The 25,668-nt window shown below is 37.5% G+C and overlaps 1 protein-coding gene across 4 annotated transcripts in view; it reads right to left on the bottom strand.

Annotated features, from left to right (window-relative positions):
• The window catches only part of CBLB (Cbl proto-oncogene B), a 199,815-nt gene extending 175,628 nt beyond the window's left edge, over positions 1 to 24,187 (bottom strand). For all 4 annotated transcript variants that reach the window (XM_057697271.1, XM_057697272.1, XM_057697273.1 and 1 more), the window contains exons 1-3: positions 24,076 to 24,187; positions 22,532 to 22,713; positions 9,705 to 9,955 (exon numbers count right to left, since the gene is read on the bottom strand). In XM_057697271.1, coding sequence (XP_057553254.1) covers positions 9,705 to 9,955; positions 22,532 to 22,699 — 419 coding nt within the window. In that variant the 5' untranslated portion in view covers positions 22,700 to 22,713; positions 24,076 to 24,187. The remainder of the gene's footprint in view (positions 1 to 9,704; positions 9,956 to 22,531; positions 22,714 to 24,075) is intronic.
• Positions 24,188 to 25,668: the final 1,481 nt, after the last annotated feature.

Genomic DNA, 25,668 nt, shown 5'->3' with positions numbered 1-25,668 from the left:
AGCAAATTTGTTCCTTCGTTTAATTTTAAATATTTTTCCCTAAAAAGCCAACGAGAATAGAAAAAATTGTATCTGTTGTTCTGAATATAACATTTTTCAGGCCAAAAAAGACCTAAGAGAAACTGCTGGAGGGAGCAAGTTGGTAAAAAGGTTCCTGAGCAGCTTTTTGATCATCAATAGAAAGAGAACAGGCATATGTAGTGCTGCCCTTCTTTCCTCAGTCTTGTAGCCTTAAAAAAAATATGGAGCTGCCGCAGGAATTCTACAACCACAAGGTGACTAGAATGAGGTCACACTCAGCATACTAAGGATGGACATTATTACACCAGAAAGAGCTTGGGTCTCTGACAGCCCTGCTGAGAGTTTTACGTCCCTATATATATAAACTACTGTTGCTCAGGTATGATTACTTTTATCCAAACACATTCCTAATTTATGCAACTTATATACTCAGCCCATGTTGATAAAACACTTTTAAAATTGTAGTGTCCAAAATTTAGACAAAATTTAAACTCTTTACTTTAAGCCAAGAGTTGGCAAACCACAGCCCCCAGGCCAAATTTAGTTTACCACAATGTTTTTCTACATAAAGTTTTATTAGAACACAGCCATTCCAATTCATTTACACATTGTCTACATCTGCTTTCCTACTAGAAAGGCAGAGCTGACTAGTTGCCACAGACCATATGGCAAAGTCTAAAATATTTACTGTCTAGCTCTGTACAGTTTGCTGACCCCTATTTTAAGCCACACAGCATGCCATTTTTTGAAATAATTTACTCTTGTTTTTCTAAAATCTTTGAGTTGATCCTCTAAAATCTTTTTTTTAACTTTTTATTTTATATTGGAGTATAGCCAATTAACAATGTTGTGATAGTTTCAGGTGCACAGCAAAGGAACTCAGCCATACACATGCATGTATCCATTCTCCCCCAAACTCCACCCCCACCCAGGCTGCCGCCTAACACTGAGCAGAGTTCCCTGTGCTATACAGTAGGTCCTTGTTGGTTATCCATTTTAAATATTACAGTGTGTACATGTTGATCCCAAACTTCCTGGGGGAAGAGATAGTCAGGGAGTTGGTGATTCTCTAAAATCTTAATTTGAAATCATTCTTATAACAGTTTATATCTTAATATTAAAGACACAAAGTAAACGCAAGTGTAGCCACCTCTATGCCACTAACATGGAAAACACCTTCCACATCTTTTTTTTAGTTTGCAATACAGAAAACTTCATAAACATTTAATGATGATGATGTAAGTCATAATTAACCATTTTAATTAATCCACCAGAGCTTATCATAAAATAAAAGAATAAAACAGGGATTTTTAATCAAGGGATAATAAGGGCTATTAATATTATAACTTAATTAAATATACATATTCATAGTATTAATAATTTCTAAAGATGACATTTTATACACTGAAATCACTAAGAATGTTGTAACAAGATACTTATAAATTTAGTATTTCAATTTATATAAAAGTTTTATTATTGATAAAAGTCAAATTTCACCATGCTTTTCAATATATGCATAAACATTAATCAATAAATTAATTCAATGAGTTTTTTATTATAAACCTCAAAAAAAAAAAAAAAACCTACAAAATTATTTGAGCTACAGACCTTTCAAAAAATAATTTTAAGTAATTTGGCATTATCTTCTACAGCGCAAAGTTTTTCACACTTTCATGACATATACTCTAGTGAGTTTCAGTTTTCTTACCCCTCCACTGTATAAATTTTACACTGTGGTATTTGGTCACTGTTATGGGTGAATCGTGCCCCCTAAAAAGATATGTTGAAATCCTAACCTCAACCCTACCTAGGAATGTGACCTTATTTGGAAATAGGGTCTCTGTAGATGTAATAAAGTTAAGATAGGTCATATGGCTAGGCCCTGAGCCAATATGACTGGTGCTCTCCTAAGAAGTAAATTTGGACACACGCACACAGAGGAGAACATCACATGATGACAGAGGCAGAGACTGAAGTTATGCTGTTTGCCACAAGCCAAGGAGTGCCTGGGGCTACCAGAAGCTGCAAGAGTCCTGAAAACATCCTGCCCTAGATGGCTGGAGGGAGCAAGGCCCTGCGGACACCTTGATTTCAGACTTCTAGGCTCCAGAAGTGTGAGAGAATCAACTTAAGACAACATCAACTGCAGTGTCAGCCATTCAGTTTGTGGTAATTTGTTACAGCAGCCCTAGGAAACTAATACAGTCACACATCTGTGATTATATGAGATTATATCACATGACCAGATGTTCAAAGTAACACATTTCAATATTAAATCTAAATTATCTTTGAGTTCAATCTGTTCCTCAGTGGGTTCTACCAGTTAAGACAGGCAGCCTCAATCTTTCTTTACAATTTAAACCTATAAATGGGTACTTTCTGTAATGACCTCATATGTGTATCCTGCTATAATTAACACATGTATCTATAAGCAACTCATGTATAAATGTAAACTCCATGCTCTAACAATAATGAGCTTAAAGAGACAAAAGATTAATCTTAAAAATGGGTTTAGAATACTGATTCCTGAAGCACTTTATTTCAAAACAGTGAGACGAGTACTATTTTATGACCTACCCAATTAGTGCTGGATGCTGATCTGTTTGGATTTCCAGAAACTCCACTTCTATGTTAAATCACCGAAAAGAAAAAGATGCTTCTTGGGCTAGATTTCCAAGCATTCCTCAGGCTATAGAATTATCACTGCAGCTTGTCTGTTTTATAAACAGACTTCAATTTAGTTTTGTAAAGAACTGCCAAAGGAGCTCTCTCTAATTTATCAATAAATAACAAATCTGCCACTTGAAAGACATCATTCATCAACCTTCTTTGTGGGAGTATTGTTATTATGAAACTGAAAACAGGCATTCTTTCTTGAGTGCTTCTGGATTTTAATTATCAAATTTGAATGTCACCAGATATTTACTGAAAGGAAAACATCAATTTTAATAAGCTGCCTTAAGACTGAAAACATGAAGGTATTTTCAACCATAAAGTCAAGTTCACTTGAGTCTTGTGAGTTGGCTTACTGTCTTATGATACAATGGTTATCACTTAGAAATTTATGAACCTTTAATCAACTCTAAACTGCAAGGAAAAAAATTCTCCAACTTTAAAATCAAAATATTACATGTATATAGTATATTGTTTGACCTGGAAGGAATTTAAATAAATTGCAATAAAATTTTTAATACCTAATAAACCAAGTGTTAGAGACTGAAGGACATTAACACAGGGTTGGGAAAAAAATAAAATAAATAGCAAATAAAGGGATTAAATGGATTAAATTAAACATTTTATTTAAAACTTAAAAGCAGTGGGCAGTGGATTTAGTTTTAAATTTGAATATCTGAACAGCAGAATAATTTGTGTTCTTTTGTTGTTTGAAAATATATCCCAAAGAGGAAACTGCTAGAAAAACCCCTTTCACTTTTCACTTACATGAAAATCAACAAATAAATTACTTTGTACCCAGTTAGCAAAGCAGCATGGATGTAGTTGGCCATAAAGTCCCTAACAGTCAAATATTCTGCAAGCTCTCACCTGCCCTCTTTAACAGACTCCCTTTGTTTAACTTTGAAAACATTTGTCTAAATAACTTTCTTGTGGCCTCTACTCTCAGTGTGTTAAAGAAATAAGCTCCTTCATTTCCAAACTTTAGAAAAGTACATTCACATCTCTCAGATGCTTGAAATATGAATGAAAACATTCTTATCAAGACTAAATAAACCTCTATTCATTCACGATAAATTAATCTCAGGAAGATGTTCACTTTTTCTAGAGAAAATTGCATTTCCTACTTGGCAGACACATTTCTACTTAAAAGGATTGATTACTATTTTCCTCTGAATCCAAATTACATATTGTCTTTTTAAAATATCACAAATTAATCTTTTACTTCTTCTAGTCTTTCACTGAAAAGGAAAAAAAATGCCTAGAATGCAAATACATATAGAAAAAAATTAAACAGCAATTGAGTATATTTACATTAAAATACTTGTGTTCAAAGACCTATCAGTAACCTATTTTGACTTAGAAATCGTATTTTTCTACTTGTAACTTGTCCCTTGACCTCATCAAATGCATAAGAACTGCAATTTTTACCATTAATAAACAAAAAGAGAAATGGAAAGATTAGGTTAATATTTAAAATATAAAATTATTTTTTAAAGAAATATAAACCATTCCCTCTCATGCATTATTAAATAGATATTTCATAGACTAAATGGAATGCATTCAATACTGTACAAATTATTCATAGAAGATATAACTTCCCTAAGATTAATTCTCCTGCAAATGATTACTGTAACAATGCAAAACAGTATTTTTACTAGAAACTAACTACTATTGGATTTGAAAAATTATTTAATAGACTGATGGAGCAATAGTAACATTTAGTTTGAAACAAACTACATCTTCATTTTTTGATGTTGAAATATCTGAACCAACAAATATTATGAATATCCAGAAAATAATTTAAAGACTGAAAAAGCACATACGGAAGTCAGGAAACCAACCAAGGTTACAAAAAACACTTGGAGGAGAAACAGCATCAGATCATGAGATTCCTGCCCTCTTTCCTCATGTCCTTCTCACAACATACAGGGCTGCCCAGGAGAAAATGTTAAACTTGATGTGGGATTATAAACAAGGCCATTAGCCTGTGAGGCCTAGTAATAATTAAAACTATTACACAGAACCCAAACTGTACACAAAGGTCAATCTCTTTGTATGGTTAAACAGAAAACCCACGAGGAATTTCAAAACTGCTTCCATGATCGTGTAATCAACATGTGCTCGTGTTTATACCAACTTAAACATTTCAATTAACACACTATTCTTTAGCCAAAACAATGCTGTCGTACAGCAGTATAAGGAATGCAAGCAGGTTGGTTTGCAGCTTTGGGTTTTGTTGTTGCCCTTATTATAACTATTGTCGTAGCTGATGTTGTTTTGATTTAACTTTTAATTTAACCATTTATCTTTAGTATATCAGTTTCAAAATGTTCTTGGTACACTATCTCATGAATTACAACACAGGCAGAAACAGCAAGCATAGTGATTTGTAGTTCTTTAGAGGGAAAAGCACTTTATTAATGTAGCAAGCTATACATTTTTCTTTGTTCAGCCAAATGGTCCATAGAGTAAAAGATTTTTGCCTGATGCTCCTGAGGGATTTTAAATAAAAGCTAGCATCTTCTAGAACTAATGTTTTAAATGTCAAAATACATTTTATTTAAAAATCTTTTTTGGAATGAGTATTATTATACACGCTATGCACACTACAATTTGTTTTCTACAACACACGTGCATAAAGAATGGTCCAGAGGCTTTCACATGTTAATAATAAGACATCTACGTATTACTCTTTGGCATGAATTTTTTAAAAACCTTTATTTTCTTCACAGATAGGTTATCAAACTCAGAGCTATTTTTCCACCTCAGCTGACTTTTGGTTTTGTTTCACTGGTTGCAAACCAGAGTGTGGGAGGGAAAAATGGGTTGTAGCACTCTGGTTCACTGAAGCAGTTCTAAAATATGGAAAATCTGATTATCATTACGCCATCATCTCTGGGTGTTCTAAAACACAGTGTCCAATACCAGGCCGTAAAGAAGAGGTGATTAATACATAACATTTTATATGAAAGAGTACATTTTTTTCTATTAAAATGATCAACTGATGAAACTGCCAGTCACATCAATGAAGAAAAGGATCTCCTGTCAATTTCATATTTGGCACCTGTAACTACCTTCACACCCACTTTGACTTCTGCCACTAAAACTTGAAGCAATATGTTATAAAGTTTCTCCTCTTCTCTGTGCTTGAAACTATAAAGTGTCCCTTCTCTACATGATCCCTAAGGCCCACTCCATGCATACGCTCGAAAACTTACGTGTGCCAGAAATCACTGAATTACTCTTCCCAGAAATACCAGCTTGGAATGGTTTACACACTGCTGGAGAAGCACCAACTTAAAGTGAGCTTCAACTGGCTGGTGGAGAGGGGAACTGGGGGAAAAAATGATACTGGAGAAGGAAGAGGTTTACTACAAACATCAAGTGAGGCATACAGGCCGCCTCTGCCAGAAATCATTATTCCACCCATTCTCAAAGCAAGAGGCTTGCACTACGTGCTCTTAATATCTATTTCCATAGCAAAGACATTTACCTAACTGTAATTTCTACCTTTCACCCTCTACACAGGGAATACACTGAGTGCCATTTACTATATCTATTTATTTTTTATTTCTTATTATATTTATCATATTTATGTGAAATTGCCTTAAAAATTTGGGCTACTCATATTTTAGCAATCAAAGCACAGCTGGTTCAAAATTGATGCCTGATTTTTTTCCCACTTGCTCTTACATTTAAAACAAATCCACACACTGAATTGTTCATTTTAAAATGGTTAATTATATCTTATGTGAATTTTACTTCAATAAATTATTGTTTAATGTGAATCATTAAAAAATTAAATAAGTAAAAAAATAAATAAATAAAAATAAAACAAATCCACAAAGAAGTTTATTTTTGATACAACAGGAACATTAAAATAAACATTTTGATGCATGTACTCATCCAGCACAATTTTCTTCAATAAAGTACAGAATCTTTCAGGAAAATGCTAGTTTAGTCAATAAACTCTAAGCTACTATTACTGTCCTTCATTTTTAGCTTAAAGATACTAATGTCTCTAGTGACATTATTTACAGAATAAAAAAAAAAAGATTGTTCAGAGAATTTACAATATTCCCAATTAGCAGGGTGTCAAACATGTTAGATAAGAGTCACTACTAAACAGAATACTCAATTGCCTACCAATCATGAGAACATTCTAAGATGTTTCTTGTGTATTCGACAGAGCAAAACATCCCAGAGTTCCATGTACAATGGCACATTTTAGCCTCAGTTTGCATTTGGAAATCTAAGGGAACATGGAAGTGAATGTTTAAAAATATATTACTACTAAAAGAAACATAAAGCAAAAATCTGTCTTGTTACAGTGCACCAAGAATAATACCTTATTATAAATTATGATCAGACATTTATCAAACGTAAGTTTTGCATAAACACAGTGGCCACTGAACATTACCAGAAAATGGAACATGGATAAAAAGAAAAATCCAATTAGAAATATGCTACACCAGCACAGAAGCTAATAAACTTTGTCTGAGGAATGAACTTAGGACAGTCACAAAACTTACATTTGGACACTTAAAACACAGAATTTACAGAGTTACCTCAATGCGATTAGTTAGTGTTATGCAATCTGTCATCCTCTGTAGAAATCTACACACAATCAACCAAAACTTATAAAGATTCCCCCGTGATATGCTCCCACATAAAAATTCAAAAAAAAAATCTAAAGTTATATATGAAATGGTAGTTATAAGACATTCCCTGAGTTAGAAATGTTTCAAATTTCTAAAAAAGATGTAAAAGTGAGATACACGTTTACCCCATCATATATTACTACATCCAATTAAAAAACTGTAACCACTCAAATTCCTAGTCCTATAAGTTACACACCTTCTCTGACCTAATAACCTAAAAAGTAAAATTTCATGGATTACGTTGCTAGATCAAGAGGAATTTCAGGGCTACCAAATCTGAACAAGAAGTGTAAAGATATCTTTATAACAAGTTAGTTTTATTAGATCAAAGGTAAAACTACAAGGTAAAAATACAGTTTTAAACATAAACATATGGCTTCCCATAACCTTGGCCATTCTTGGGAAGTCTGTAAGAAGAAACAATCACTACGATATTTCTCTTCCTTACTTCTAGAACCTTGTGGCAATTCAAATTCCCATTAACAGTCCTGGAGAGAGTCTTAGAGCTTGAAGCTACAAGGCAACTAACTGGAAAAGTCACCACCTTCAAGATGTGTAAACTGTGGTCCAAGAATATTAAGTAATGAGCCCACAGTTACATAATTGGTTAGACTCCTATGATTATGTTAGGATTCATCACTAATTTAGAGAGCAAATTATAAATAAGTAAATATTTATGCCATTTTACCTTTGGCAGAGGGTTTTCCTATGTTTGAATTTGATGGTTTTACTCACTCTGGGTGTTTTGCTGGTATTTGCAGACAACTTCAGAGTCTACACAGGTAACTGAATTTCCTGTTAGACAATCCTATGTTTCATTAGACTAAATGAGACCACTGTTTCTGACCTAAAACATTAGATTTCTTAGAGGTTTTTCCTATATCTAAGGAAACTATGAAGCCAGAGACATTAAGAGTCTTAAACTAAAATTCAGCACAACTACATTAAGACATTATACATTTTAATTAATATCTATTTTCCAGTCTGGAAATCTAAACAGACTACCACCATCAGTGAATATCCTAGATATAATTTAAATGTCCCAGAAGCGGAAAACTCTATTATTTCTCTATCTAGTTTACATTAGATCATGAAATTTAATGCTGAAATAGCCAAACAACAAATCTTAATGTAGTCTCTAAGTCAAAAATCCTGGCTATAAAATGAATATTCAGTTGATGTCACTTCAGTCATCGCCACCCCAGCTTCTCACTTAATAGTCAAAGTATAGGAACTGAAGTTACATCTTCCACCCACATCTAGCTCACCTACACCTCCAATCAAGACTATGTCCTGAAGACACTGTTCAATACCAAATGCTGGTGGAGTGGAGCAACAGGAACTCCCACTGCTGGTGGGAACGCAAATGGTATGGCCATTTGGGAAAACAGTTTGGGAGTTTCTTACAAAACTAAACACAGGCTTATCACAATATCAAACAATCATGCTCCGAAGTATGTGCTCAAATGAGCTGAAAGCTTATGTCTGCACAAAATCCTACACACCAATATTTATAGCAGCTTTACTGGAAACAACCAAGATGTCCTTCAATAGGTGAGTGGAGAAACAAACTGTGCTACATCCATGTAATGGAGTATCACCCAGTAATAAAAAGAAGTCAACTATCAAGCTATGAAAAGACATGGGATAACCTTAAATGCACACTGTTAAGTAAAAGAAGCCAGTCTGAAAATGTTACATATTACATCATTTCAGCTATATGACATTCTGAAGAAAGCAAAACTATAGAGACTGTAAGAAGACGAATGGTTGCCAGGGCTTCAAGAGGTGTATGGTGGAGGCAGGGGGTTAGGGAAACAATGACTAGGTGGGACACAGGGCATTTTTAGTGCAGTGAAACTATTCTACACGACACTATAATGGTAGATATATGACATTATTATACATTTGTGGAAACTCACAGAACTGTGCAATACAAAGAGTGAACCCTAATACAAACCATGAACTTGAATTACTAAAACTGTATCAATATTGGTTCATCATTGTAACAAAAGTACCACATTTTGCAAGCTGTTAATAATGGAAGAAATGGCATGTGGAGGGAGGAGGTATATAGGAACTCTACTTTTCTGAGTCATTTTTTGGCAAACCTAAAACTGCTCTAAAAAATAAAGCCTATTTAAAAAAAAAATAAGAACACTGTCTCACGAACCATCTATTGACACATAAATTTGTGTAAACCTTGCGTAAAACTACAAGGTTTAGATAATGTGAAAAGCAAATACACAAATGCAATGCTATTTCCTCCAAAATAAACACAGGTGAAACAAAAAGCAACATAAATGACCTTAACACTAAGAAAAATACAATCTGAAATATTCTTACCTGTCCTGCGACTGCTCTTCGTACATCCTCTCCTTGCCTTCTTTAAAGAGTCTTATTGCTCTTTTTGACTTTTTCATTAGACTATCAATGTAGATTTTAAAATATTCATTCTCACTGAGTTGGGCAAGTTTCTGGTTGTCATCATATTTACTCAATATAAGTCTCAAATGCTGATATGTATCAGGCAAAATATCAAGTATATATGGTGGGCTATTTTTCAACTGAAGTTTGGGATTTTGGCACAGTCTGACCTAAAAGAAACAAAGACAGAAATAAAACATTTTCATATGAGCTGCAACACTTTCTTTCACAGAAGAACTGAGAACATTATCAAACTATGTACTATTTCTCTGCCTTCCATAATATAAATTTTGATTTTAAAATTATGATCAACAATCTACAAAGAATCTACATTCCCATCTGTTTTCATAAAATTAAATACTATTTTCTCCTCCTCTCATTCAGTTTTTTAATGTTGGACCTTTACTTTCAACCCCTAAAGTTTTCATTCTGTCTTCAACATCCCATTGTTCACAGCTTAACAGAATACCAAGGTGCTAATTATTATATATCACTAACAGTCTCTTTTTTTTTAACAAAAATGAGGGAACGGGCCTCATCTGCTGGCCCCTCTTAACATCTCACATTCAGATATTACTTTCCCAGTTAAAGCTCTTTGATAGATTTTACGTTTTGGTGTATTGTTCCTGAACCCTGAGGAGACTAAAAACAGGTGCAATTTTAACAAGTGAAGGATTAAGTAGTAAATGGGTGTCGGGTCAGAACAAGTCTTTTCCACCTCTTTACATTACATCCCAGGCCTAGAAACACCTGTTACATAACGGTTCAGTCATTCCATCAGGTGCCACCCAACCACTGGGGCATTCAGGGCTGCCTGCAGAACTGAAAATACCTTCTGCTAGCGAGAAAAGGTAGTAATTCTGCTACTACATTCACTTCTACATGTTCACGTGATTTAGTCATAAGCAAGTTAACCTATCTCATTCTCACTCCTCCAATCACAGCATAAAGAACCATCCAATGAAACAACTGTTTAAATGAAATCACTGGGAATTGCACAAGTGTGTACAAGTGTAAAGGTGTGCGCTTTTACAAAAGGCAAAATGGTACACATAAAGCAGATTTACTGAGAAGCTCCTGAAGCATAAGCTTGAGGGCCCCTCAGATCCTTGGCCCTTTCCTAAAGTTTCCATCCTTAATTTTTTTGTAAAGTTTTCAAGAGCGAAACATTTTACACACAACTGGTTAAGATTTCTGCCTTTCTCCCAGTGTGACATCCCTTCTGCCAAACATAACCTTCCGTTAGGTGGCACTGAAGTAGCTGGGGGCATCTCTGGAGCCTGGCTAATGGGAATTTGAGTGGAAGATACACTCAGTTTGGCTTTAGTGAAAGGTACATGTAAAGAGCGCAGTCACTTCTGGAACTAGTTAAATCATGATCAGCAGTTGTGACAGACGAATGGCTGCAGGAATATTTCGAGTGTCCGTGGTGTTGACCAGCCCAGCACAGAAGCAGGAAGGTCACGTTCAAATTTCATAATTTGAATGTGTCCAGTGGTTCCCAGGCCTGGAGGTACATGTGGGCAATGGAAGAAAATCAAAGCATGAAGTGCACAGAGTCTAGATTATTTCTGACGTCTGTGGACTTAACCATTTCTCTTCCATTTATAATTTGTTGTGACTTTTTTATAGTTCTAAAAAAAATTCACTTTCATACCCAATTTTGTATTTGTACTTTTTTTTCTTTAAAAGGACCGCTCTAAATTTTAGGTTCCACAAAATATGGATCCACTTCTGGGTACTCATAAAAATGCCTGGGCCAAATGAAAAAGAGTTGAACAATAATAATTTCAAGAACCACAAACACAGTAAATCAAGGAAACGACAAATGAAAAAAGTACTCACACTTTCTCACTTGCTTACTTTGAGAAATAACCATATCCTTTGTGCGGGAAAAAACCTGGCTCAAACTATCAAGCATCGGCCCCTAATTTCTCACCTTAACTAAGGGCATTATATCTCCCTCCCCATTGTACACAGTGCGTAAAGCAGAATTGTCTAGCGTACAGTACAGAACTAATAAATGGATGTATAGATGGTTGGTTGATTGATTCTGAAATTCTTTATGTATATTTTTACATACAAATATTATTATATTACTTCCTTATTTTCACGACTGAACTATACATACTAGTTTTTTCTCCCCTAAAGACTGATGAAGTCCCAAATATATCAATGATTTAACAAATCCTGGTTGAAACAAGATAGTCTGTCAATTCTTAAAACTAAAAGATAGCATTACAAGTATACACAAATTTCAAAGATATCGCCACCAACGTCTAACAGCAGGCAGTTTAATTTCAGCAACATAAAACTTGGTACAACATGTCATAAATTGATAAATTATTAACTTGTAGTTAGGGGACTAGGTAGTTTTAAATTCATTTCCTCTAACTGGTGAATTTTTTAATTGATAAATAAAAAACTTCTCTCAGGTATTTTTTTCAGACATTGCAAATTACTGTTCTTTAACAGATTCTTTTAAACGTTACAGATTTTTAATTTACTATTTGCTGCCTGAACTTTTTCTCATTTGCTTTATTTAAATTGTAATGCTGGGGGGGACTCGAGGGAGGGTGGGGGGGAGTCAAGGGAGGGAGGGAATACAGGGATATGTGTATAAAAACAGATGATTGAACTTGGTGTGCCCCCCAAAAAATAATAAATAAATAAAATTTTTAAAAAAAAATTGTAATGCTATCTGAGATTTATTGCTTTACTCAGTACAATTGTTTGAATAACTACTATATACCAGGTACTGAGCTTAGTGCCAGGAAATTATAGATGACTAGAGCATAATTCCTGCCTCAAGGAGTCTGGCAGAAGAGACCTAGTTCTCTATAATTAACTTAGGAGCAATGTAATTCTTGCTCTAAGGGTTCTTAGTAAAGATCCTGTCCAATCCATTCATTTTCAGATAAAGAAACTAAGAACTACAAAGATTAAAGGACTATTAAAAAATCATTAATCCAACACAAGAGTCTGCATCTTATGAATCTCAGGCTGATCTTCTTAACTATATCACAATTTAATTAGAATTAGGCATATAATTAATGATCCCTGGCTAAACTCATTTACATTTTTATTTTACTCCATTTGCAAATTTACATGAACTTCACGACCCATTTGTTAATTCTACAAACGTTTATGTGTCAGGCATTGTTTCAGGCCCTAAGGAATACAGCAAAGAATAAATCACAGACCTGTCCTCAAGGAGTTTTCTAGTGAAAAAGACTGGTGGCTTAGAAAACAATGACATGAGAGGGACTTCCCTGGTGGCATAGTGGTTAAGAATCTGCCTGCCAAAGCAGGGGACATAGGTTCAATCCCTGGTCTGGAAAGATCCCACATGCCGCAGAGCAACTAAGCCCATGCACCACAACTAATGAGCCTGTGCTCTAGAGCATGTGAGCCACAACTACTGAAGCCCACGCACCTAGAGCCCGCGCTCCGCAACAAGAGAAGCCGTTCACAATGGGAAGCCCAAGCACTGCAATAAAGAGTAGCCCCCGCCTGCCACAACTAGAGAAAGCCCGCGTGCAGCAATGAAGACCCAACGCAGTCAATAAATTAATTAAAAGAAAAAGAATGACAGGAGAATAGGAGTGCTGTAATGGAGGAGACAACAAAGCGCTAGAGGAGGAATGAAGCAGATACATCTACACGGGAGTACCATGAAAGGCACACCTCAATCTGCAAAAGGAACGTTCCCAGCAAAGGGACGTGCAAAGGCCTGAGAGGCCTGGGAGAGCAGGGTGTGTGCAGAGGGGTCAATGCAGCCATTCCAAAAGGTAGAGGCATGGGAAGCCCCTGGGTGAGTGGAATGAGTAGGTGTGCAACAGGCTCGAGTCAGTTCATCAAGGCCCCCGGAGGCCACACGGTTTTGTAAATCTGCACTTGGGCAAGTGCAGCATAAACTGCTGAACCACTCCTGTATGCCGCCGAGCGTGCAGTTCATCCGCTGCATTAGTGTTAAACTCTGTGATTTATGACAACTCCTGCCAAAAATGAACAACCCTATGCCAGGACTATGACTTCTAAGCAGGTCAAATTCAATTCAATTCAATAAATATTTATTGAGTGCCTGCTACGTGCAAGGAACTGCAAAAGCCAGGGAGAGAAGAATTGCTTTTCTATCAACAGTATTTTAAGGAGAAAAATCAAGCTCACCATTTAAGGTGCAAGTTCAGATTCAAATGACAGACCTCTTCTAGAAATATAAGTCACTCCCTAGAATGAAAGAGGGTCCTAACACAGAAAGCTTTCACAAAGAACACATCTACAGTCACATTATACAATGACGGACTTTTTAGGGCACCAACTGGTACATAAAAGGATTGGTTCATTACTCTTCGCTTTTGAACTGAAAGGTAAAACATTTAGTATTGAAATTGGGCTAAAAGTTCCATTACAGCCATTGGCCCAAAGGATTTTAGAGTTAAAGAGGACCCTGGAGCAACTCCTTCCTTGTGACATAACAATATTTAAACACAGAAATGGAACCTAGCTGAGTTTATTGCTCAGAACCCTGCTGTCTGGACTTACAAGTCAGACGCTCTCTCCGTAACAGCAGACAACTGCCTGATGTATTTCTTGAAATATATTTAAAGATTTTTAAGTAGATCTCTCTATATGTCTATATATGCATCGTCTCACATACATAAAAATACATATTTTATATTTAATATACACACTACATGTGTATTTCAATAAATACATGAATATGTATTCACATACATAAAATATACATTCAACCATATCAAAGCAAAGGCACAAATATAAACACAGGGTTTACTAGCGTTATAAGAATTTTTAAAGCCATTAATTATTCTTGGAACACTCTTGCATTTAAACAGTTTCCTGACTGTGCTTTAATTAAAATTTCCAGCCAAAAAGTAACAAAGAAGTATTAGGTCAGCTAACATATTTCCTGCAAACAAGGTTCAAACCAGCCCCTGAAACCTATGAAAGAAATTCTACTGAAGCAAATGGAAACTTCAACAATAAGGAATTGTGTGCAAACCATAGCACACTTTCATTATAAAACACACCTCACTTCATGGAGCGTTCAGTTATATTAAGTATTGTACCTGCGAAGTGAAATATCCCATTTTTTTAAAGATGGTATGGGAAGCCTGAAAGAATCCCTTGTTTGTACTCCTCAAGTAACTGTTGTAAGAGATTCCTTATTGCAGTTACTTAAAAGTACACTGTTATGATAAAAAGTACCTGTGAGTTCTTTAGGTTCTTTACATTTTAGTTCAGCAAGTCACCACTAGGTATATAAAAGTATAAAAAAGTATACAGCATAAAATGTAAAAAACATAAAAACAGAACCCTTTCTGTATAGAATATTAATTGGGCAAAACAAGAAGGTTAGCATATAACTGGTTATGAGTCTAGAAATTAATCACAGTAGCATTTGGGGGAAATTACCAATTCTTTTATGGTTTTCAAAAACTGTTTCTTTAGAAGATTGTTATAAAAAGCACCATTAAATAATTGACTAGTTGTAATTAAGATGTCAATTGTGTGTTCATCTGTTCACTATCTTTCTTCCAAATGAGAATGGAAATTCCTTAAGGGTGGAGAGCATATCTATCTCACTGGCCTATCTCCATCACCTAATGTAGGATCTTGCACATAGTAGATGCACAATAAATATTTGATGGAGGAAAGAAGGAAGATACGGAGGAAAGGAGCATAGTAAGGAGGAACCTCTCAGAAGTAAAGTAATATTACAAATAGGATATCCAAATCTATACTGAATAAACCTGTCTACAAATGAGTACAAAGCTTGGAGAAGAACTTGATCATTTCAAATATAGGGGCAAAGATCCTTTTGATTTACTTTTCATGCAAAGAGGAAGAATCACGTTATTCCCTGGAGCAGCATGCTTGAATCTTCATACTATGAACACAGATAGGCGTTTGAATCCATCAAACCTGGGCTCTAGCCCTGCCATTTACTAGCTTTACAACTGTGGGCCAGTCTCTTCTTCTGGAGACCATGAACACCTCTATGGATGCTACCAACTCTCAGAAGAGGAAATGTAAAGTGCTCTGCACAATACCTGGCACACCGGGGGCACTGGCAACTTTCTAGAACTTCTTCTGCTTTCATATTATACTACAACATGGCAAAATCCCTGCAGGTTTTGCAAAGGTATGAGAAGTAGACCAAGAGCACTGGCCACCTTGTTGGGGATCATTCAGAGTTCTTTTATTTGGTTCCTAAAGTTCGTTATACTACCTGAAATCCTTAAAAAGTCTCCTGTTTTGTGCAGGATAGCAGCAAATAAATCTAATAAGCCCAGGTCACACTCCTGATGTGGAATCAGTACATCGGTATTCAGCTGATCTAGAATCTTTTGAAAGGTAGAATACTTAAGAACTATTTGTTTAATTCCTATTGGAAAACAGTGTGAGCGTAACAATTATTTAAATATTAATATGTTAAAAAGCAAAAAATTTAGTTAGATATTTCCAAAATGCTTCTTTAATTACTAGGAGACAATCAGCACTTACAAATACATTTTAAAAAAAAGCTTAAATACATGCCCAAGCAGAGTAGATAAAAACAGCATTGTGGCATCATTTAAGTCACAGCATGTTTTTAAGGTGATCTTAATGTAAAGGTTCAGGACTGACTGATTTCCATTTCAATTTTTTTACTTATTTACGCACTTAATTGCTAGAAAACTAGTTTAAATATATATTGTTTATTGTATAACATACAATTTTAAAACATGATTTAGGCATTACAAATGTTACGAGTTAAATCACTTACTGACAACCCAACATAAAATTTAAAAATTTCCCAAAACTTCTCTGTATATTTCCTTACTTCCCTCTTATCTAAGAGGAAGTTACAGTTATCTACCAAGGATTACCCTTCTACTTGTTCTTAGCCTTTCCTTCCCACACTGTAATCCAGGATGCCACTTTATCAATTATTTCTCCTTCCCTTACATCTTAAATCACCCCCTACCTACATTCCTTCCCCTGAATCCATGAACTTCTCCAATAGCACTGACACACACATAAAGTTATGCTCTGCTCAAACCCTCAAGCTATGTATCAGAACTCTCTTTCTTTACACTAGTTGTCCCAGTTCTAGAACAGTTTTTAGATGCTCCACATACTCGTTTTAATCTAGGTGTCACATAAGTGAAACTACACTGAAAGATCAACAATGGACTCGACTCAAGAAATTCAATGACTTCTTAAACTTTCATTCTGCTTGGTTTTCTCAATTTGAACTTAGTTTTCTTAGACTACGAAAGTATCTCCTATGAAAGCTACCTGTACCCAGGAAATCAATATGCTCTGATTCTTTTTCTGTCTCATCACTGTTCTTTGCAGATTCTCATTCCTTCACTGCCATCTAATTACACACCCGATACAGCCAAGAATTCCAATCTCTAACTTTTTCTCCAACTCTCACCTTCTATTCTGCCTTCCAAATCTCTTGTTGTTCTATAGCTTGAAATGCTGCCTCTATGGGCATATCTACCAAACACACGTCTCTAGTTTCAACTTCTCTCTTTAACTGCACATTCAGTTTTCTGACTTCAAAATGGATTTCACTCTGGCATATCAAACTCAACATGGCCAAAATCAAACTTATCATGCACCAGCCCCCAAGCTTCCTCTTTTTCTTCCTATGTTCCTTATCTCATTAAGGGCATCACTGCCTTTAGAGTCAACTAAGCTGAAAACCTCAAGAGTCACTTTCACTTCAACTTCTTGTTCATCCTCTGTCTCTGAAGGGTTACCAGGACCTTAGATTTTACTCCAAAATGCCTCCCACATTTGAACCAACACTTGCTATATCTACTGTCAATTCTCTAGCTCGGCCCTCCATTATTTCTTGCCCAGTCTATTTTAATTCATCTTCATCATTATTTCTACTTTTAAGGGTTTTTTTCTCTTAATTCATCCTTTCTAGAGTCCAGGGAGTAATCTATCACAGCATAGCCTTGACTTTCTTTCACGCTGCTCAAACATGCCAATGGTTCCCTGCCTACCAAATCAATAAAGTCTAAATTCCTTGACAGAACAGTCGAAGCCCCTTCATCCTTCTCTAACTTGCATTCTCTCACTCAGCAATCTCCCTTTACTCAACATGCCTTCAGCCTGATGCGTTTGCCACCCCATTGGAATCTAAAACATCCTCTAAAAAATAGCTGGATGATACTTCCACCATGCTGCATTCTACACCAACTTTTCACCCCACATTCACATCTACCACATACTGTGTTATAGCAATTTACACCATATTAAGCACTCACTACAACGTCCTACAAGATAACATGGTGATTTATGATTCTCTATCTTTCCATATGTGGGATATGATAAATGAATGATGAAATCAATAGAGAGCATAGAAAGCAACTTTTAAAGAAAGAAAGAAGTTGATTCAAAATCTGAATGGCTAAAATTTTATAGGAGTTAGAAGATTACTAACTGATTAAGGCTTCTGTTAAATGTATGCTCCATATCACAAGGATAAACCCACGAAACTCTAGGGAGGAATCCTTTAAACCTTTTACTTTATCCAAGAGCTTTGCCTAGAAGTGACAAGAGGCAAACTTTGGGATCACTTCACTTATCTAAGCACAAATTCAGAATCTGAGTACTAAACAAAATAACCCAGACACGTAATGTGTTATCACCTATCAAACTCTCCTAGGGCCCATGATTCTGCTAATATAGAACAATCTCACTGAGGAAAAGGAAATAAGTGAAGAACAATTCAAATAAATGATATTCCCTGTTCCAAGGGCCCAAGGATGGTAATATTCTCAAACCCAGCAAACAAACAATAGGCATCCAAAACTGAAGTTTTAATCCACATGCAATATTTTTCAGAGGTATGAGTACTTCAACTTAGAAAAGAATACTTACTCTTATTTTTTAATAGCTGTATGTAATTTAAGCATTTTTGATTGACAAACTTTAAAATATAATATTATGGTTGAAGTGAAATTATAAAGATAGAGAATAAATTACATTCCAAGCTTGACAAATGTACTAAATGTACTGAGGGCAAAAGGCAGGAAAAGACTGTTTGGTATCATCACTTTTTAAATGCTTTTAAACTCTTTCCGTAACATAATTTCAAATGAATGACAAGGACAGCAAGACAAAAACGTAGGCAGGTACTCAGCTTGCTTTGCTCTTTGGCATCAATTAATTATTTTTTAATTTCCTGAGCATCCATGTATGCTCAGTACATTTAGTATCTATTAGATGGAAAAGTGCTTCTTCCACTTTCCATCACCTGGCTAAAATGCTTGTGAAAACTATGCTCAGGAACCTCACATTAATAAATCATCATTCCTACCATACTGATTAGCAATCATTTCCTTACCCTCACCACAGCATTTGCAACGAGAGTGCAATAATGCTATTCCTAAAGGCAGTCGCCAGCAGAATCCAGACAGACAACAGTCTGAGCAGTGGCCAGAAAAACAAGGCAGATGTTCTCGACTGCTCCCACTGTACTTTGTATTACAGCACTTTCCATGGTACGTGGCAATTATCTACTTATATGCCTGACTCTAATGCTGGTCTCTGAGTTCCTTGACAGGTCAAGAGCAGAGTTATATCTTGTCTAGCTTTGCATCTCCAGGTAATAAGCACTTCATAGAAACACAGCAGGTCCTCAAAAAATGTTTAATTGTTTAAGAACCTCCATCTCTGTAAGAGCTTTGGAACAGACTTCACATTTCACGTGCATCTGAACTGCTCTGTGTATTCTTGAGTAATAGTTTTGTCACAATCAAACAGGCATCTACTGACCTGAAGAGTTGGGGTCAGCTATTGACTTACACTGACACATAGAGCTAAAACCAGAAAATATGTCTAAATGAGATGCTTTGGGATATGCTACTATTCTTTTTCTCAATAAATGAACTCTGCTAAGTCTGTGCCACTGATGTTTTCTTACAGAACACTTCACATCTTACACAGAACATAGCTGAGCAATTACTCCCTCCTACTCTCAGTGACCTTGTATACAAAGCCTGCCCTCTGAAAACATAACAATTAGTTGGAACTGGTATCTCAGTTGACTGTTTTAAATTCTAGAGGCCAGGGAATGGTGTAACTACACACTAGATATTTCCCCTACAATCTAAGACTGCTCATTATGCCCTGCAAGATAAGTCATTTTACTTTGTTGGTAGCTGAGACATATGTACTTGGAGCTTGTTTACAAATTTACACTTATAAGATTTGACCTTATTAAGAGGCTTCATTAAAAAAAAAAAAGCTAAATACTTACCCCTGCCTTTTACATAACTACCAGTTCGACTTGAAAGTTACTATTTTGTTATTCACAAGCTAAACTCCTACTATGGCAGTTATTTTACAAAACACTTAGGTAATGTGTCAAAGGATTAACTTTTGGACTAACAATAATGTTTCTGATGTAATCACCAGGACAGTGTTGATATTATACAAACACTTCCTTCACCACTGACAAGGAAGGAAAGATAAACACATGAGGGGGATTCTTCTGCATTACACAACTAAATAAAATATACTTCCAATTAGTAATTATTGACGCTTTTTTATTACTGTGAGATAAGAGTAGCAATAAACATACTGGACTCTTTTATAATGATTTACATGGTTTCCCTCCACAAAGCCCATGAATGCATTCATAAATAAACAATTTTCAGCCTTGACAAATAATGAAGACAAATAGGGAAAGCCACACAATGCATCTTTGCCAACACCTGAACCCGCATTCCACTAAGTAGAGACTTTAGGTAACAGATTTCCTCGTGAGTCAAGTTTCTCAGTTGGAGAGGCTAAACCCAAACCCATAAAAGAGTTAATAAACAACGACAGATGCTTAACTGTCAAATAACCATCTATTTTACCGTAACCCATGGTGAAATAATTAAAAGAGGATAAAACTTAGGTTAACAATCGGTTACAGACCAAAATTACACACATATTTTTTAATGTTTCCAAACTAGACTCTATATTAACTATACTTTACCACTTCCTTATATAAATCTTTCTCATTTGATGTTCTAACATTTTCTCACAATTGTACAAATTCCAACCACTCAAAGAAGGGGGTGGGAAGAGAGGAGCAGCTCCTTGGTAGAATCTGACCCATTTTTGCCCACTCATGTAACAGATAACTTAAAGAAAAACCTTGAACCTCCTTCCCTCACGCCCAACTAATGATTCAGGCATGACAGAGACCTTAAATTGCTTACTCCTTAGAAAAGCAAAGACAGCTAGTATTGTGCCTGCCAAATATATACAATTTTTCCAACTGCATGCTCCCCATTCTTAAGTATCCAGTGCTAAAATCAAAACCTGACCTCAAGCAGCAAGTTGCAATGTTCTGACACTATGACATCATTCTGTCTGGAGCACTTTAATATCACAATCTGAATAAACTGGCAGAAGCTTAAATAGGTCACACTGAAGCCCAAAACCAAGGATATTTTTCTGACAAAAATATTCTGGCTCTGCCTCTAGCACCACCAGCCATAGCATGCCAGGCCTCTCCTCATTTGTGCTTTTTCATAAGGATAAATGAAAATAAAGTAAATCTTTTCCCCTTCCTGTATTGCTAATACCACTGACAGTGGCTTTTTGTGGCAAATATTTGAACACAGTTACAAACCAAAGTAAAGGTGACCACTACCTTACGACTTCATGAATGCTTTAGCACACACCTAAAAAGAAATATTTTTTAAACCCCCATTTCTGCAGGTATAAAGACACCAAGAGCCCTACATCAACTAATTTTATAATTAGCCCCAAATATCTATGAAATAAAACCATAAGGTGCTACAAATATTTACCAACATAGAGGGTACAGTACTACTGCTTCAAAAGCAAAACTATTAATTTTGCACAGCAGCAAGTTACATCTTAATCATATTTATTTCATAATCCTACTTCGTAAGATAGAATACTGACAGCTACAGTTTTCTCTATAGACTCCTGTATAGTATAGTATTCAGGTTGCCTAGACTTCTCTGGGTACTGACATCCAGCTCCCTTTCTTCTTGTAACATTGTAGTTCATCTGAAAGCAACATGCAGAAACCACAGAGGTTTCTGATACTCTCAGTCCCACCACCTCCATCATAAATTTTCCTTTCACAATAAACAATGTGCAATCAAAAAGGTTTCCTGTTTCAAAATGGAATAGATGAAAGAAGCTGTAGCTTTACCATTAACAACAACAAAAAAGTTCCTTAATGAAGATGAATTCTCAAAGATGAAAATGGAAACTTTCAAATACTGCTTCCTCACTTAAGGACTAATCTGGTTCTTTCCCCAGCAGTCATTCTCAGCATCATACATTGTGGTTGTCATGACTGGTCCATCAGAGACTTTTCTTAAATTACTTGTATACACTCTTTTGCTATCTAACAGAGAGAAAAACTTACATAAGATGGAACAAACACTTCCAAACTATTCTATGCCATGCACCACAAAGAGCAGCCAACAGTAAAAACTTTGCATATCTGAGTCATATAGAGGAACTTTGAACCTTAAAGAGTAGGACAAAAGGTAAAAAAACAAGTCATTGCTCTGAATCCAACTTTTCAAAACACCCACAGCAGATAAAGGAAAGATGGTCAATCCAAATCAAAAGATTGTTGCCATGACAATAATTATTATTAAGTAACAGTACAAATAAAACTGGAGAAACCATGTCCAGAATCAACCCTGCTGTGCACAGGCATAGACAGAACTTACCACTTTGTCCATGAGTTTCCAAGTTTTCTCCACAGTCCTGCGATCTGCTGCTGCTTGCTTAGGGGGTCCAACTGCATCTTGAATAGCATCAATAATACCCAAAATTCGTCCTTTCCGCGGGTTTCCTCCTCGACCACCAGGGTTTCTGCCATTCATAGAATTTGCCATGTGGAATCTTAGTTCTTTGAAAGGGAAATTAAAAAAAAAGAAAAGAAAAAAGAAATTAAGAAAGTTAGTTGGTCATGAAAATATTTACCCAACAGAAAACAGGTTAACTTGTACCCACTACATCCTCCTCCATCAGTGAGAACGAAATCCAGGGTCCCGGATTCAACTTTTCCATAGCGTGTGAATTTGCACTCTCAATCTTTACACACAACAAACAGGTTTAGAAGCAGTGATCTTAGATTTGTCTTTGGAACACTAAGAGTTAACGATGCCAAGTAGTGAGGGCGCGATTATTACCGAACTCATAACAACAACAACTTATATAGATTTCCTCTACCTACATAAGAACACAATGTTTTTCCCCCTGCCTGCCTAAATCCCAATTCAAAAGACTAGAAAACATTTTGGGAGCCTTACTCAAAAACCGCACTTTGACTCTGCTACATTTCGCCAAGTTATACATACGTAAAGATTATTCCATAGGCGCATAAGGGGCACATCTGTTGTCAACAAAGGCTTAGGACCTGGATTTTCCCCGCTAAAACCACCAAGTACGGACTCATGAACATGGATGGACACACGAACACTCAGTTCTTTAACCAACGCGGTTGAGGAGTTGCCCCCAAGTTAAGAGCCAAAGAAACCCACACACAAGTAACCCGTTTTAAAAGGGAGAGGGAGAAACTGACAAGAGCGGGCACAGAAAGGAGAGAGTTCACTTCTTTCTCTCCACGCCTCTAGTCTCACCCAAGTGGGGTGGGGGTGGGGGGGGAGGGGGTCCAAAGCTTTGTTTCGGGACCTCGGTGCCTCCTCCCTGCTCAGGCCCCTCCCCTGCCCAGCCTCGGACCACAGCTGGGGGAGGAAGGTGGACAGAGAAAGGACAAAGTCTCCCCTCGCGCCTCCAGCGCCCGCAGCCCGGTCCGTCTCGGGCGCTCCGCGGTCGGCTCCCCGGCGGACGCGCCTCCCCGGGCCGTCTGCGATCCCAGCCGCCCGTCTCCCTTCACTCCCTCTTGCTCCTTCCCCGGCCCGGCCCGCCTCCGGGCTTTAAATACCCCTCTGCGAACGGCGGCGGCGGCGGCGGCGACAGCAGCTGGGAGCCGGGGCTGTCCCCTCTTCCTCCGTGTCCCGCGCCTGGCTGCCCCGGGGCCCCCGGGGCGGAAAGCAGCGTCGAGCCTGCCCGGCGCCCCCTTCCCTCCCGGCCTCTCGGCGCCGCGGCCGCCCAGAGACACGCGTGTGCGCGGGTCCGGCTCTACGCGCACGAACCCGGGCTGGTGGGCAGCCCGGGCGGGGAGTGTGCGAGCGCCGTGAAAGCCCCGCTCCCGAGGAAGGAGCGACCCAGAGCACCGGCCACCGAGACAGCGAAACGCAGCAATTACCGTCCAGACCAGTCCACGCCCGCTCTGCCCTCCCGCCCGACTCTCGGGGAGGCCGCGGGACGCCGCAGCAGCCCTGGCCGGAGGAGGAGACCACTCGCCGGCCACCCCACCCCTGCGGGATACACACAGAGAGCGCCAGGCGCGGGGCGGGGCCGGGGGCGGGGCCGCGCGCGGCTGGGCCAATCCCGCGCACCCGGGCCCTGCCCGACAGCGGGCGGCGCCAATGGGCGGGAGGCGCCCGTCCTCCTCGCACTACCACCCGGTCCACGTCTCCCACAGTACACAATGGCCCCAGAGGAAGGCCCGCTGGCCGCACGTCCCCTATGGAAAGGGATTCAGAGGGAAATGCGGGGACTGGACTCACCCGAGAAGGAAAGTGGGAAAGGGAAAGGAAATGAAAAAAAGGATGCAAGGCACTAGGGAATTGACCAATAAGGAGTGGGCGGGTGGGCGTGAGCGTTGGGAACCCAAGCCAAAGCCGACTCCGGCTAAAGGCGGGACTTCCTGCTTCGCTCACCTTCCTAGTCTTTTGTTTCATAGCAACAGAGTAGTGGCTGGGAGGGTGTTGCTTCTTTACTCTGGGTGGATCCGAGGCTGAAGAATTCATCTCCCTAGGGCTGCCAAACTCTTCTATCCAGGACAGCAGCCAAACAGGACTAAGGCATGGCTTCTTGTTGACTGTCAGAAAAGAGCAGTCACTCAGTTTCTCAGATGAAGTATAAGCCTTTCATAGAATAGACTAGGGTTAACACCTGATTGCCAACCCAAACTTCCTAAATTTCTGAGTGTGTTTCTCTTTTACTGTCAGTTCTAAAGAACTGCTGATCAAACATCAGGTTGATGAAAAAGTAAATAGTTGACACCACTGGCCAAATTGTCTCTACTAACCGTGCCAGGGCAGTAAAAGAACCAGACCATGGGGATTGCTAATATAGACACTGTACCTTTTTATTTAGTGCAAGTTGTGTATAAATGACTGAAGAGGAAACAGCTTTTGTATTTTGTCTGAGTCACCTTTATTCTGTGTCTGCCATTCTCCCTCAGCGTTTGTAATCTCTCTGTGGCTCCATCCTACATCTTTAGAAAGGCCCACATCTGGCTAGTCGTAAAAGGAAAAAGCTACTGTGCTGGGATCCTTCTTTCAACAAGATCATAGATTATACAGATATCTTCTGTTTCTTTCTATTTAACTTCAGCCCTACCACAGGTGCTACTAACAATTGCTCTAGATTGTTACGCTTTGGAATTTTCTTTTTACCTCAGTTGGTAGTATTGAATACACTTTACACCTTGGGCTTCTCAGATATAATATTTTGTATTCAAAAAAATTTTTTTTAATTCTTTCTCTAACCAGTTATCCTGATAAAATGTTTCTCGATGGTTCTAACCACTTTCTACCTAAATAACTAAAAGTACTATGATAATTACTGTCAAGGATCCTGAGTTGTTATAAACATTCTCTACAGCCCTGAATTCAGATGGTTACAATTTTCATTTGATTGAAACAAGCAAAACCTGCTCTTTGCAACTAGTCAGGTGATAAAATGTGATTCAAGAAGTAATTTTGTTTCTTTGCCATTATTTCATGCCAAT

This window comes from Hippopotamus amphibius, chromosome 10, assembly GCF_030028045.1.
Source record: "Hippopotamus amphibius kiboko isolate mHipAmp2 chromosome 10, mHipAmp2.hap2, whole genome shotgun sequence".
NCBI classification, from domain to species: Eukaryota; Metazoa; Chordata; class Mammalia; order Artiodactyla; family Hippopotamidae; genus Hippopotamus; species Hippopotamus amphibius.
The sequence above is the reverse complement of the archived record's forward strand: the minus strand, read 5'-3'. Positions and strand labels throughout refer to the sequence as shown.